This window comes from Orbicella franksi, chromosome 8 (assembly GCF_964199315.1).
Source record: "Orbicella franksi chromosome 8, jaOrbFran1.1, whole genome shotgun sequence".
Taxonomy (NCBI): domain Eukaryota; kingdom Metazoa; phylum Cnidaria; class Anthozoa; order Scleractinia; family Merulinidae; genus Orbicella; species Orbicella franksi.
In genome coordinates, this window is record NC_138152.1 from 17,701,789 (window position 1) to 17,718,164 (window position 16,376).

At 39.6% G+C, this 16,376-nt stretch overlaps 1 protein-coding gene across 1 annotated transcript in view; it reads right to left on the reverse strand.

Moving 5' to 3' along the window:
- Positions 1 to 16,376, reverse strand: part of LOC145495182 (uncharacterized) — a 36,494-nt gene that overhangs the window by 13,913 nt on the left and 6,205 nt on the right. The window contains exons 5-14 of the mRNA XM_081474761.1: positions 15,054 to 15,257; positions 14,391 to 14,570; positions 14,064 to 14,111; positions 13,709 to 13,868; positions 11,691 to 11,877; positions 10,957 to 11,062; positions 9,550 to 9,649; positions 8,027 to 8,158; positions 4,851 to 5,284; positions 3,629 to 3,751 (exon numbers count right to left, since the gene is read on the reverse strand). Of these exons, the coding sequence (XP_081330887.1) occupies positions 3,629 to 3,751; positions 4,851 to 5,284; positions 8,027 to 8,158; positions 9,550 to 9,649; positions 10,957 to 11,062; positions 11,691 to 11,877; positions 13,709 to 13,868; positions 14,064 to 14,111; positions 14,391 to 14,570; positions 15,054 to 15,257 (1,674 nt within the window). The remainder of the gene's footprint in view (positions 1 to 3,628; positions 3,752 to 4,850; positions 5,285 to 8,026; positions 8,159 to 9,549; positions 9,650 to 10,956; positions 11,063 to 11,690; positions 11,878 to 13,708; positions 13,869 to 14,063; positions 14,112 to 14,390; positions 14,571 to 15,053; positions 15,258 to 16,376) is intronic.

Sequence of the window (16,376 nt, forward strand, 5' to 3'; positions counted from 1 at the left end):
TTAACAATGTCCACATCAATTGTAAAGACAAGGTTGTCAGTAAGTGTATTCCACTTTAATCCTAATGCTTTTGTGATTGGATGTGCTTCTGCTAGATCACTTTCCAGGCTGACAAGACTAACTGCTGCTCTGTCCCTCTCTGGTATGGCCTCCATAAGCTCAGATGAATTGCTTGACCATTTTGTCAAATTAAAGGCAGCTTTCTGCATAAGCTCAGTAGCACTTCGCTGTAATTTCAGCGTTTCCTGCACATTGTCTCTCCCTGAAGCAAAGTCATCAACATAAGTGTTCCTCAAGATTTCATTTGATGCAACAGGGAATGTTTCTTTACACCTTTTCACATGCTCTTGAATAGTGCCAATGGCAAGAAATGGACTGGAAACAACTCCAAATGTGACCCTTGTCATTCTGTAAATCTTAGGCGTGGCCTTGGGGTCCAAATCTCTCCACAGATACCGGTGTGAATCTCTGTCTTCTTCTTTTAACCGAATCTGCAAGAACATCTTCTCTATGTCACCCATGATACCAACATAATTCTTTCGAAAACACAAAAGAATTCCGACCAAATCTGGCTGTAATGCTGGGCCTGGCTCTAAGCAGCTGTTCAGAGAGACACCATTGCTATCTTTCGCTGATGCATCAAACACAACTCTTGTCTTGGTTGTCTGCTTGTCTTCCCTGATGATCGCATGATGAGGGAGATAGAACACCGGACGCCCATCTGTTGGTGTAATTTCATCACAAGGTACTTCTTCAGCAACACCGTTCTCAACATACTTGTTAATCGCTTCTCTGTACGATGCAGCTTTCACTGGCTCATGGAGCAGCTTCTTTTCTAGATTGTACAACCTACTTTCCGCTTGCCGGTAATTATCTTTCAATGAAATGCAATCTTCCTTCCATGGTAAGGATACTTCATAGCGACCATCATTGTATGTTAGTGTCTCTTTAAACTTCTTCAAGACCACATCTTCTGCATGAGTAGTAGAAATTGAACTTTCAGCAAGTCTGACACCAATGGACTCCAAATCCCAGAACTTTTGAAGTGTTTCATTCAATTGTTCTTCAACACTAATTTGAACATTCATAGACACAGTGCATTCTTGGCCATGACCACCTGTTGGCCCACAGAAGACCCAACCCAAAGTTGTGTGAACTGCAACTGGCTCACGGGAACCCCCTCTTACAATGTCTCTTGTCACAAAGGAATAATAGAAATCCAAGCCAATAAGCACATCAATCTCTTGTTCCTCTCTAGGGAATTCTTCAGGAAATGCTATGTTTCGAAGGTGACACCATCTTGTTGGATGAATATCCACAGCTTCAGCTGGCCGGCATATTACTGGTGTAGTAAGTGCCTCAATACATTGAGGCTGTCCAGATTTGTCAATAGGTGCCACAGTAAACGCAGTTCTCTTCCGCAAAGTGCTCTTGGTGGCCTCTCCACCAAATCCAGAAACAGCAATTTTGACACTCTTCCCATCAAGACCAAGCTCATCAATTACACTCTGCCGAACAAACGACGTTTGAGAACCAGGATCAAAGAAACATCTCACAACTTTTGAACACCCATTTGATCCACACAAAATAGCTGGTATGGTCTGCAGGATCACTTTTCCACCTGAGCTCACTGCAACAGAATTTGCCACAACTGAGGACGGCAAAGCAGGACCTGACGACAAGGGTAGTAATTCTGGGGCTGATTCCATCTTGACTTCTTCCAAGGGAGGACGAGCTGAATCCTGATGCAGGAGACTGTGATGTCTACCTTGGCAATGCTTGCATGGAGGTTTCTGGCACACTTCGGCTCTATGACCAGGTTCAAGGCATCGGAAACACAGGCCTTTAGACGTTGCTTTTCTGAATCTTTCTTTCACAGGTAATGACAGAAAAGTGACACATGACTTCAAACCATGGTTTTTGTAGCAAATGACACACTTGCCCTCTTGCGTTGCTGCACATAATGCAGAGGTGGATAATTTTTGTGACCAGTTAAACTTGAAACGGTTTTCACGATTTCCAAGATTTTCCTTTGCCGGAGCTTTGGAATCAAGAGAAGGAGGCTGTGAAGACTCTTTAGCTCTTATCAATTGCTCCAAGAAAGTAAACAGTATTTTCACTTCCACACAGTCCTGTTTAGCTTTCTCCTCATTAAGCTCCAATTCCCATTTTTCCACAACTTTTTTTGGCAGCTTGTCAACTATTAGAGGCACAAGAACTGGAGCCAAAGTTTCAGAATTAAACTTTTCACCAAAGGACTCAACAGAGCGAACGTGACCTATCACTTCATCGTAGAATTTACGCATGGAGGTTGCATCATCAGAGCTCAAACGTGGCAAATGGATCAAGGATCTTACATGTGCATCAAGTATTAACCTTGCATGCCCGAATCTTTCCTTCAAGATTTCCAAAACTGGCTTGTAATTCGCTTGTACCACTGCAAAACCTTTCACCGCTTCAGCAGCCGAACCCTTTAGCGATCTCATCAAGTACTCTAATTTTTGGACATCTGCCAACGACGGATTGTCAACCACTGAAACTTTTATCGACTGATAATAGGGTTGCCAGCTCAAAACATTTCCGTCAAAGGTTGGTAGATTAATCTTGGGTAGCTTAACTTGTACTTGAGAGGACGACTGGGATACGGGTGGATTGCTTCCTAACAATTGTGCTTCGGGAACTTGTTTACTTGCCAAATAACTTGTCATTTTGGCCATGCTTTCAATTACACGCGCTTCGTATTCATTATGGCTCTCACATTCCGCCTCGATCTCTTCATCCTCTAACATTGTGCACATCGTGGCTTGCACTTCCTACAAGTCACTCCACTTACTTGCGACATTATCTTTCAACACTTGAACTCGTGCATAATTATCTTGTTGTGACAGGGCTTCGTCGACTAACTTCAACGTGTCTGTGACAGATTTTCTCAGGAATTTTCTCTTTTTCTTGATAGCTTCTAAATCTTTCGACATTTTGAAAGACCACAAATTTTACTAACCTCATATAATCGCAACAATTACAGGTCTGCACATTCACAGAAGTTCCTCTCGTTCAAAGTGCTGATGCAATACACATGTGGTTTGTTTGGCGCCAAATCGCCGATATGCGAAAACCAACTTCTTCGCAGTAATAAACGGATCCAACTCTCCTTTTGCTCGACCAATCGTCGAAACTGTTTCTCCAAATCCAATATCCGGCTCGAAGGACCTTGAAAACGAACGATTTATTCCATAAACGCAACAAAATTTATAACAATATTCATCTGCTCTTCGACCCGAACGTCCAGCTCACGTTTTTTCGTTTACAACATGTCATCACTCGGACCTAGTCTCCACTCGGTAAATAGGCAACGCGCCTTACACAAAATGAACACAAAATTTCAGTTCGGAACACCGTCCCCTGAAGGGAGGAATAAAATCTGGTTGGGGTTTTGGGGTTTGTCGATATGTGGTTAAGTGTGATATTACTGTCTCTCAGACTAGTTCTATCGTAAGACAGACATGTTGTGTTTCTGGTCTGACGTAACGATTCCATTATCTGCACACTTGAAAAAGGTTCAGAGAAACTAGCAATTGATGACTATGGAGCTATGAGTCACAGTACAATACGAAAACAAACTCTAAACCTCCTCTTCATCTTTCTCTCCTTCTTCTTGCTCATCTTCAATGACAGTTACATCCTCATCAAACGACACATTCTTGCTTTGCCTTCCTTCCGAGTCCGTGGCACTGGTTGGTCGTGCAGCGTTCTATCAATAACAGATAGTAAAAACAGTTGTGTTGATCACTCAAAACACCTAATTAATGCAAATAAACGCAACAATACAGAAAATGGTTTGGAAACTGGTGTACAAATGTAAAACAAACACCTTGCGACAGATATCAACGACTAACCGTTGTTTACCAAAGCCTTTTTCCGACCTCAGCAATTTCAACTGACCTACAAGCAATCGTATCTGGCACAATGATGCTCAAGCTATCCAAGCATTCGCCAACAAAAGTCCTTTTTTGACCCAGTCCCACCCGAACCATCAAACAGATGTAACTTCCAAGAGAACAAATGCAAAATGCAATAAAAATACCCAGCTTTTCCGGTGGAAAGAATCACTTGCTATGTAACCTCGAGCGACAAAACTAAATTCTAGCTGTCGTCCGCTGAGCCTCAATTTCTTGTCAGACAGATCATAACGAACAAAGCCTGCCAGCATTACAGAGTTCCAATACACGAACTTTTCAATACACCACGAACCCCATAAGCGCCAGCTTTTTGCTATCAAAGAACCCCGCGATATTTAACGAACTTTGACATTATCTTGTGCTTAACTACTGTTTTGAAAGAACATTGAAATATCGCCAATCACTGCTTACAATGAACCTCTTTTTGTCCCAAGTCAAATAATGTCATGTTTTGTGAATCCTTTAAATAACAAAATTGAGATTCTATCTACAGGAGTGTGCGATCCCGTGTCAACAAGTTTATAAGCTTAGGAGTTGTACTTAATGCAACCAAACAAAGCCAGCACGAAACCTTAGCTGTCATCTCAAGTTAAGCTTCATGCTAATCATGCATCTCTTCGTCACAAATCAAACCTTAATAAATACATAATCCAGTTATTACTTTGTAACAAAAAAGAAATTTATCGAATGAAATATTCCCCCACGCAGGGCTTGTACTAATCTATATCACTCGCAAAACTCCCGGTGATTTCAAGTCTACGTAAGGTTTTTCTTTTTGAGTAATAAGCGAACTAGCAAACATACACTGCAATGCACACATTGCGCAATGAGTTTGGGATACAGCTGTGATTTTCAATCCCATGACATGATAATGTATTCATTAACACTCACATCCTGCTTTTCCTTGTCTGTTTCATCTTCAACCTCTTCAGCTTGCTCTTCCTCCCCAGTCTCACTCTTTTCTTTGTCCTCAGTTTCATCTTGAATATCATCTTCAGGATCTTCTTCTTTTTCACTTTCCTTACCATCTTCATCACCTGATTTGTCTCTTTCTTTCTCTTCATCAGATTCAAAATCTTCATTGTAATCGTCATCTTTTTCATCCTCCTTTTTATCCTCGTCACCTTCTTTATCAGTGTCCTCTTTTGCTTCACTCTCACTATCGTTCTCCCTGTCATTCCCCTTGTCATTCTCCTTGTCATTCTCCTTGTCATTCTCCTTGTCATTCTCCTTGTCATTGTCCTTGTCATTCTCGGGGCCTTCTTCGAATTCTTCGTCATCGTATTTGTCAGCTCCTGACTCTTCAGCTTCGCCACTGTCGTCATCTGCCAAAAAGAGACTAGTTTTAGACTACTGCAGAATAAAACCATCTGAAAGCAAAAATACACACCACCAAGCATGAATCAGAATCCAAGCAGTGAACAGATGCACAAAAAACCACAGTACTTTAACATCCATTCATGTCACCAATATGTGACAGATGTTTAGCAGGTTATAGCGCATGTACGTAAACGGACTAAGTAGTTATATTTGTACCCTTTATACCGCAGGAAAAAGCAGCAGCAGCAGCAGTCTTACTTGAGCATAATTCCAGCTAAATCACGCTCAGCGTACGATTACAGCGCTAATATTTCTTGTTGATTCATATCATTGTACGCGATCAATCAAAGTGTCATGCGATCATGTTACGTTACGTATCTATTAAAATTCTATCCACAACATGAGCCGCCTAAAAAAGTCGTTACCCGAGTTGAGGAACGAAGCTTACCGGACGAGGCACGACGTTCGACGTACTGGTGACGGAAACTGAAGTTGACGAGAACTCGGCATTTGATGCAGGGAATACCGCGCCGCATGCTGAGCGCATTCAAAACAGTGAAAAACAAATCTCTCCTCATACCGAGCTCGGGGTTAGAGTGAACGTCAACCTTTACAGGGCGAAGGTTAGCCCAGTCCCTGAACTCTGCCTTTCCCGCTCGATATTGCGGTTGAACCCAGGCGTCAAAAGTTAGAGACTAGGATAAGTTGCCTACACGTGTTCAAAACGCCGCAACCCCTCCCTCCCACCCCCCCGAAAAAGTGAAAAGAGCAACCATATATGGTAGAACGTTTTGAAGCGTGCACGCCTAGTGACCATCTATTTATGTAACACGTACTGCAGAAGGGCTAAGCCCGAAACGTTTAGTTAACAAGCAACTATTTGACACTTTTATGTGCCTTTTGAGCGTCATATTCTATATGTATAACAGGCAGGAACACCGGAACAACCCTCGAAAGTTTAATCTATCCTTTACCTGCTAAAAACTGATGGTCAAAACTTTAATCGTAACTTTAATCAACATCTTCAAATCGCGCTATTGACGATGTTGTATTTACTTACTCGCTAGAGTTCAAATCACTCGCCAATATTTCACTCGTGAACTGCGCTATAGACTATACTTAGCGGTCGACAGTAAATTTTCTTGTCAATTAGTCACGTGTGGTTACGGTTGAACTTTCAAGAGTGTTCCGGACGTTTCCAGCGTACCTAGTTTTAGCACATTTTCATTACAATCAGATTTGGACGCAATTTGTGACAATGTTTCTTGCTTTAAAGTCGTGTGCATTGTCGCGTAGTCGAACATTAGTCCGGGTGCCCGTGACCCAGTACGGCCGTCCCGTTTGCTTGGAGAGCTGGCAAATTTTAACTTCACTAGAACTGTTCTTTGGACCTTGGTAGTTAATGCTAGGGTGGCAGTGGAAACTCTCGAGCGGGCAGCTTTTTTCTCAATAGTTTTTAATTGACAAGTGAAAGGAACTTTATTCAAAAACAGTAAGAACAAATGTAAAATGTCCTCTCCAAAAAAACGTTTAAGATTGCGTGAACAGATAAAATGTACTCGGCCGTATTGCCTTTATCCGTTTTTGTCAATTTCATGACGTCATAATCTGATCACGTGACTTGTTATAAACATCATGTTATCCATGGCATGAACTCTATCCTGTGAAAGTTTTGTGTTATTAGACAAAATCTGTTGATGGCTATAGGTATAGGTATAAATTACCATGGCCCACTTGGCCAGCTCCAGTGCCACCCCATTATTATTCCCTAAGGTCTAAAGAACATTGCTCGGTGAGTCAAAGTCTGCCAGCTCGTCGAGTAAACGAAATCATTTTTCAACCCCCTTTATTATATGGCTAGCTCCGTGAGCGGGCAAGATGAATCACATCCTGCGCTGTAATTGGCTACCCGAGCGGGCAAGATGGAGCTATCTTGCCCGCTCGGGACTACCCGCCGTGTCCCCCACAAAACATTTTCCCGAAAAGCCATATAACAAATCCTTTATTGACCAAGCTTGTTCGATCAAGATGGCTGGATATTGGCCTCGTTCTTTTTTTGCGAGTTTATGGACCGAGACGGAGTCAAGGTCCATAAACACGCAAAAAAGAACTTGACCAATATCCAGCCATCTTGACCTCACACTTGGTCAATAACCCATACTCCCCAGCGTGGGCATCCGGACTACATATTGAACTCGTCATTTGAGGAGAAATTTAAATCATAGCACGTGTGTTCACAAAACACTCTGATTCAAATTGGCTCGCTTTGAGCATGCGCATGTAAGTTATCATGGACACTGCCTTCTCTCCTCTGGGTTCCACCCCTGTATTGGGCAGGACTAACTACATGACGCTTAGTACCTTTAATTGGATACCGTAATCAAGTACAATGATTTTAATCACCCAGATCGATTTGCGTTGCATTTAGGCCGTGAATTTAGCTGGAAATAGGGTGAAATAAGACTCCTCTGTTCCCTGTGTTTATACACTTAGGTTCAAGACACAAAGCAGGTGTACATGTGTCCACAACACTTACGAAAAAAAAGTCCGTAATGACATCAAACATATCACTGAAACCACTAAACCGTTGTTAATTCTTCACCCTCTCCGTCCCTGTCGGACATAAGGCAACAACAATCCCTCATCATTTATTTATATTTTGTACGACATGCAGTACCTGACCCCACGTGAGATTTACCTCACTGAGCTCAGCTCAATTGACATTAACCAAAATAACAGTACTCTACCCTGTTTGCTCTCGTCGGGTATACTGTCAGCAGATCCAGCGGTCTTTTCACCATCAACGCCCAGTTCTTCCTGTTTTTCTGTTCTTTCGTCACGAGGAGTCTGGGTACTATGGTCCACCATTTCCCCTGCGTCTGTGTAAAACATGATTCACAATGAGTTTTTATGACATGATCAAACAAATACAGTGGTAAGTGTCTAATTTCTCCTTAACATATCAGTATACTAGCGAGCTGACAAGTGAGAAGAACAAAGAAATTGATTAAATAAAGATATGACCAAAATCATTCTTTGACTGAGCACAAAACACATGTCGTATTGTACACATTTTTTTAAGAGTGATAAACTCAAATAATGGAGATTTCCAGTTGAAACCAAAATCAATTAACAACAATGGCACTCATAAAGAACATAAACCGCGCAAACTGAAAATACATGAGGTTGTCACGTCAACTCAAACAGTTGAGAAATAAATTAAACAACTAAAAATCATCGTTTATGGTTATAGCAAATCAGCAGCAAATTTTTTAACCTGGTCATAAGTTATGCAAAATTATTCAAGCTAGAGTAACTGGTATTACGGTACATAATATATCACTCATTACTTTATCCTCTGTATGCATTTTAGTTATCAAGGTTACATTCTTTCCCTTTAAGTTAGTTACCTATAGCTTAGTGGTTACTTTAGGTTACTTGATCAAATGAATTCAGGCTGTCACGTTTTACACAAGATTATTAGACACTTCCAAGTGAAGGCCGAAATTGTAATCATTATACTAAGAAGATTAAAATTCAAGTAAAACTTAAAATTAAATCACCTTGTCACTATGAGGACTATTTTAGAGATTTGTTTATAATTTATATAGTTAAAGTAGATTTTAAATTTTAGTTCAATTTACTTACAATGTATACATGTACGGTAAGCCTGGAAGGGTACTCCCAGAAAATTAGGTGGAGGTGTGCAGCCCTCTTCCCAAAACCTTACCCTATTTAAGACCAAAAGATTTTCCCTACCCTGTTTATGACCTGACCAAAAATTCCATACCCTATTTCAGACCTGGCACTTCAATCAATACCCTGTTTACATGTATTCAAACCTGTTTTATTAGGTAGCATAGCTTCTTCTAAACAACATACCCAATTCAAGATTAGAGAGCAAAAGCCTTACCCTATTTGCCCAAATCGATACCCTATTTCTAGTCTCCTGGCAGCCCGTTTTCTCTCTAAGGAGTGTTTGGTCATCGTGAACGCAAAAGGGCAGTATAACGGTGGTCGAGTGGGGAAGAAGGCGAGACAGTTTTCCTTCTGGTGCTTGCCGCGCCCATGTCTCGTCCCACTCCCCTTTCTGCTTAAGCATCATCCTCATAACCCCTGCTGAATTTCGAGAGAAACACAAACTGCCAGCAGTCTACCCTATTTCTAACCAAAATGGCCAAAAAGCCACAGCTTTTGGGGCAGCACATACCTATATATCCCACATAAGGCAGTACCCGGTGATCTGTAGATTAATAAAAGTATCTAGTACCTATTTCTTCATCTCCATCTTCACCACCAGCAGACTTTATTTTGGTTATTATTACATCAAAAGTTTCTCCTTGTTCCACCTCCTCCTGTTCATTGGCAGTCTAAAAATAAAAGTCAATCAATCAGAATTCCATGCACATGAGTGTATTGCCTGGCCACAACCTTCTTGAATTCTAACCTGCTTTTAAGTGCCACACGCGCGCTGGGGTTGATATTGACGCAGTCAACTACGCTACCAAGTACACGGCTAACAGAAAGCAGAATTTTCCTACTGTGACCAAATCAAGTTTAATGAACCCGTACTTAAACCAGGAACACCAAAATAGCAGCATATCACCAACCACCAACTGTTAACGTCTTCAGCTGAAAAACTAGCTGTTATCTGGCGAAAATTATACTGAAATCCAACTGTAAACAAGTATCTGTAGATGGCGTAGTGCGCGCGCAAAACAAGAGCGAAATACGCAAACGTTTTACTTACTAGGGAGGTGACAGGAAAAAATGTAACGGGGACCGTAAAAGTTTTCAAAAAAAGGTCAATAACTTTGAAAAACGCGTGGCTACCCCCACATTTTATGTTATGAAATGGAAGTGGCAAGCCTATTCAACACGTGATTAGTTTCTGGTTGTGACCAAAAGGTATTTAGACTGTATTTTGGCTGAACCAGAGGAAGGCTGTCAGAGACGCTAAAAGCGCTGTTGCAACGATTTTGTTATTAAAAACATACCAAAAATGGTTTTTATGGTACCATTTACCATGTAGTTTTAAGACCTTTATAACTGTGTTTGCTTTTCTGTTTGTAAAGGAGATTTCGAAGGAAATTTGTGAAGAAATACACTTGCTTTCTTTTTTCAGAAAATGCTGATGTCAGCATTTTTGTTGAGATTCAAGGCTGATTATCTGGAAAAAATGCGTGGCTACCCCAATTTTTCTTTGTGGATTTCAATGGCCCTTGCAAAGATCTACTTTTTCGGCGTGCTCTTAACCCGGCGCAAAAACCTTTGTATTTAGTAGGCGCCGTCCTTAAAACGTCAAATCTGTAACAAAGGGAGCAAAGTACAAACTTCATTTGTGGTCTGGTGTTGACTATCTGATTGATAAAAGTTGGGAAAGTCAACAAAATGGTGTTGAGAAGTTGTAATTCAACAATTAAGGGAATACCTGAATTAGCAACCAATTACTTTTGTAGCTATCTGTTTTTTTGGAATTTGGGTGGCTTTATTTCATCTTCTGATGCTAACCACTCCTGTTTAATTACTTTATTCCTGTTAGTGGGTACCTTCTCCCTCAGCCAGCTACTTTTAAGAGTTTTTCCTTGGTGTGAAGGAGTCTGGACTTGACTTAATATACCATAATATGCTTGTTTTAGAGATTGTTAATAATTTCTACAGGTTACAATATTCTTGCCTCAGTCATAAAGGTTTTTGCTCTGTCATCATCTCCACCATCTCCACAACCTTCAGTATTTTTATGTTTATACTTGGAATGTTTGTGAGCGGATGCAATCTGGCATCTGAATAACAAAGAAAAACAAACAAGGAAAATAAGTCCATTTATTATATGGCTAGCTCCGCGAGTGGGCAAGATGAATCAAATCCTGTGCTGTGATTGGCCACCCGAGCGGGCAAGATGGAGCTATCTTGCCCGCTCGGGACTACCCGCCGTGTCCTGCTAGAACAATTTCCCTGAAAGCCATATAATAAATCCTTTATTGACCAAGCTTGTTCAGTCAAGATGGCTGGATATTGGCCTCGTTCTTTTTTTGCCAGTTTATGGACCTCGACTCCGTCTCAGTCCATAAACTCGCAAAAAAAGAACTTGACCAATATCCAGCCATCTTGACCTCACACTTGGTCAATAACCCATATATACAGAAAAAGAAAAATACTGTATCTATATTGCCCTGAGAAATGAGAATGTCTATAGTATGCATTTAATTCTCATCATCCAGAAAGTTAAATATAATCATGTTTCATTAGCACTTCACATTAGGTCTTTGATAATGAAGACAGATAGTGGAGTTCATTAGTCTGACCACTGATCAACATGATTTTCAGCAACAAGACCAACTGGTTTATATTTTAAAAGGTACCAGACAAGTCTGGCAGGCCATGAATTGGTCCATGCCAAAAACACTATACCTGTAACATGGAGCAGCTCCCTCAACAACAACAAACTGGAAATGACCATTTTTTCCACCCAAGATATGGCCAGGCTTGTGTTTGTATTCACAGCAGGAACTAAGTCGAATGTCTTGCATACCATCAATGTAAAATGTCAAGCCAAAAGGAGCTCCTCTGTGTCGCCGTGAAATAAAAGTAAAGATTGCTGAAAAAGAAAACAATTGTTAAATTCATTAAATGAGTCCAAAATAGTGTAAGTTGTATAAAACTAGTAAAAAGTTTCTTGCCCTTTAGAAAGTCAGAAATATGTTCTTTCAATGATCAGAAGTTCTTTCAAGAATATACATTGTGATGCAAGTCTGACTAAATACACAGTAATAGTTGTACTTCCTTTTGACTAGTCTCTTATGCAGCCATTATTTGGGTTGTTGCACAGGCTTTGCCCTCCTTCGCCATCCAAATAATGGCTGCATACATTAGGAGACTACCTTTTGACTAATAACTCCATGAAATAAGCAATTGTACTGCTTTCCAATGAACAAATCAAACATCAAAATAGACCTTTTTAGCCTGGGTGGGTTGCTGCCCCATTTCAGACCATACAATGTATGATGATACCCTTGACAATTCTTACTTTTAAATTTCCAACCGTTGCCTAAATATGAAATCCCAAAGAATTTTTTGCTGGATAAAAGAACAATCTTCGAGAGAAAATCATATGGTCTGCAATGGCAAAATAAACCACCCGAGCTAAAAAAGGTACACATTGTATAATGGATGGAAATGGTTAATAACACATTAAGAAAAACTGTGTATATTTAATACTTGTGTGTGCTAGGTGGTGTGCTAGGCTAGCTGTGCTAGGTGGTGCGCTAGGCTAGCTAATTGTGACAATATTACAAGAGTTTGTATGAAACATTAGACAGTATAATTTCCAGACTGAGGTGAATTCAACAAATGGACAAGAATTGGTGATGTGCTAGGCTAGCTGTACTAGGTGCAGTACGCTAGGCTAGCTGCTAAAATCATAAAGTAACACAGTTGTTTCGTAGATCACTAACCATGACAAACTGTGTCATGGATCAACTCACCATGAAAATTTATTTCCTTCAAACTGCAACTACTCATTTTTAGACAATGACAACATTGAAAAATTAAAGTGGCTCTGAACCCCATATACAGAATTTTTCTAAACTTTGAAAAAAAGTTGCATCTCATCTTGCTTATCAAAATTCCATACTAAAAAAATGTGTTTCACTGAACCATTTTTGAAATAAATAAATATTCAAAACCAAAGTTAAGTGTGTTTTTAGCAGGTCATACTATTGCTGTTGTAACCTACTGTGTCACAAAAATGCTAACAACATGCTCACCAATGATTGTGCAGTTTTCCGAAACCATGATTGTAGCATTAACTGATAAAGAGTGGTTATAACGACACATCAAAATTTAAGTCTTGGAAAGTGCTGGAAACTGTTTTGAGCCACCTTAAGTTCACATTTCACATCTGTTCATAATATTTATATTTTGCAAGAATTAGCTAAAAAATAAAAAATGGTTAAAATGCAGGTTAAATGCTCTGGAACAATCAAGACACACTATGTAGATAGCATACAATGTGACAAGTACACTTCGAAGGCTGTTTATTATCAAATTGAATATTTCTTTCATTATCAATTTTATCCATAATATTTCATGTAAATCCTTATCCCTAAACCCCAGCTATTTTGACTGAGTGATATCCTGCTAATTGCTGTCGTCATTATACATATCAGGTCAAACTCAGGTACATGTATACAGGATTCAATGCACTGATAAAAAAAAAGCTTGAAAGGAATTTTTCAGAGGCTGAGAATGTACTAAACAGAGGTGTACAAGTCAAACCCTGCAAAAAAATCTACATGTACAAGCTCCAGTTTACGGAGGATGTCCATTTGAGAAGGTATTAAAAGACTGTTATTGGCAGTAAAGCTTGGTCTATGGTTTTTAACTTTAAACAGCTCAGAGACTTCAATTGACTGATGATTATCTCTTACTATTTGGTGGCAGTAGTTCTCTGAAGACACACAGAGTGCTCCCTCCACAGTGCTGCTGAAGAACCATAACTTCTGATAACCTGTCTTCTGGAAACATGCTGTTAGTGAGTACAAGGCTTGGACCAAGAAACTTCATTGTCACTTCTGCCATAGACTGAAGCTAAAAAATGTAATATGAAATCATCAGCCAAGTTTGTGCTCACTGTGTCCATACAATTCCAAGCTACACCTTCCATAAAAACATAAAGAAAATAATAAGCTTGCACAGGTTAAATAATCTATTTAGGAACTTTTTAATAAAACCTTTTTAAACAACACCAATACTTAATATATCACTATTTAGCATTAAAAATACCTGTAGTCTGCGGGCAACAGCAGGTTCTGTTCTGGCCAAATAATGAAACTAAAATAGAAATAAAAATTAAAAAATTAAAAAGTGACAAATTGTTTCCACTCTAAAAAAGAAAATATCATGTTACATAGTCAATGTCTAATGAAATAAGGTTGACCAGAAAGTCAATCAAACCAGTGTCCCTAATTAATCCTCACCACAGTGAATAAAATGCAGTCTATAAGTTAGTTCGACCATACATCTCTCACTTGTTTATTACTCAAACCCTAATGTTCTGCATGTGTGAAAATCAAGTTCAGTTTTTCATAGGTACAAGATTTCTTGACATACCCTTTGAAGTCTGACACCTTTTCTTGGTGTACTCAGGGTCCTGGTGCGTCGAGGAGTGCCTGATGGGGGAGGGGCCGGGGCAGGGTAGGTAGCAGGGTAGGCCCTGGTGTATGGAGATGGACCTAGTTCCTCTGTTTCATCTTTAAGATAACCATTCATATGCGGTGGACTTGAATCAACCTTATACCACCAAAGAAAGCAAAAATTAAGTACGTGTCATAATACTTGCTCAGAATACATATTAAAATACTTTTAAACTAGTATCTGGGCAGGACATCAGGTAGATATATCTGCAGACTCCCATATAATCTGGGAGAGTTGGCATATAGACTTTTTTTTCCTGTTCCTGACTGATCAGACAGGTCAACTATTAATCTACCATGCCATGCCATATCATGCCATGATTTTCACTTTGAAAAGCCATCACTTATAAGAGGCCACAATGGAACTATAATTATTAATTAAGCATTAAATTATGGACTTTTCTTCACTCTCAACTGATCAAGCTAGAGCAGGTAAAGTCTTTGCCTCTCTGTCAGTCTATATGTGCATGACTTGTTTACTAGCTGGCATAATTATTAGCTTCAAGATCAGAAATTATCTCCAATTTCCAGTCCGACCAATCTGGCTGTCCCACTCAACCATAAAACATGTCACCATTACCCTGTAATAAATCTTCTGCGTTTCATCATCATAGTAAATCTCTGAGGGTTTCAAATGTGTTTCCTCCTCCTCCTGTTCAGCAAAAGCTGCTGGTGCTGTAGCTGGTCTTTCTCTGTGCTGCGCTTTACGCATTTGTTGAGCTGTTCTCTCTCTGGGAGAGAGGAGGGGAAGAATGTCTTCATCGCCTTTTCTATTTCTCTGTTCCTAAAACGAAAAATTTAAAAGAGCTCAATGAGTTCAACTGGGGTCAATATGCTGTGCATAGTGATACAAGTTCATTGATCACTTCAATGGCTTAAATGGTGTGGTATTAGCAAGTAGAACTTATAGCTGGTGAAGATTCCAGCACTGTATGGTCAAGATAGCACATCCTGCAATGTAAGTTAGCCAGCATTACCTATTTAGAGTGTTGTTATTAAAATCAGTACCCAGAATATGACATTTAAAGGAAAGACTTGCACAGCAGCCATCAACTTTCAAAATATGACAGGAAAGTGCTGCACAAGCTTGCAACATTTAGTAATGTTGAAATTTAATTCAGAGAATTGAGGTCTCACCTTTAACTCAGGTTCTTTTGTCTTAGGAAATGACAGAGAAGACACAAATAAAGAAAGAATGAAAGAGCATGATTAAAGAATCAAGTGAAAAGAACTTAGAGACAAAGATGGTAGAATAATCCCATAGAGTCATGTAGTTTTTACTTCTCAGTAACATAATCTATTATTAACAATGTTATGGCTAGCTCCGTGAGAGTGCAAGATAAACCAAATCCTGCACCATAATTGATGACTTGAGCATGGAAGCAAGGTGGTGCTCTCTTTCCCACTTGGCCATGGACTAGCTGCTGTGTCCTGCAGGAAAAATTTCCCCAAAAGCCATATAATAAAAAATTTACCCTCTATTGACCAAGCTTGTTTGGTCAATAACCCACAAAAAAATTATTTGAAAATTACATGTAGTGAGATGAGAGGAAATCGACTGAACCCTGCACACTTTAAAAAAATTGTGACAAAGATCTTGTGGAGTACACAAGCAGAACATCTTATGATAAATGTTCATATTACAGTCTTCTTTTGATAAATTATGACCCAAGACTGAATACAATAAAATGAACATCAGCTGATTCCTTGAGATGTGTGACAGGACATGGGATTGATATGAAAAGAAGAAATAGAAAATTAAGTTGCTAAAACCCTCTTCCACTGTGCTAACAATGTTATCTCAGAAGAGAATTATATGAGAATACAATATGTGAGCTTGAGCATCTGAAGGTTGTTTTGTGCAACAACAATAACTTACAAACCATGGTATCATTGTTTAAAA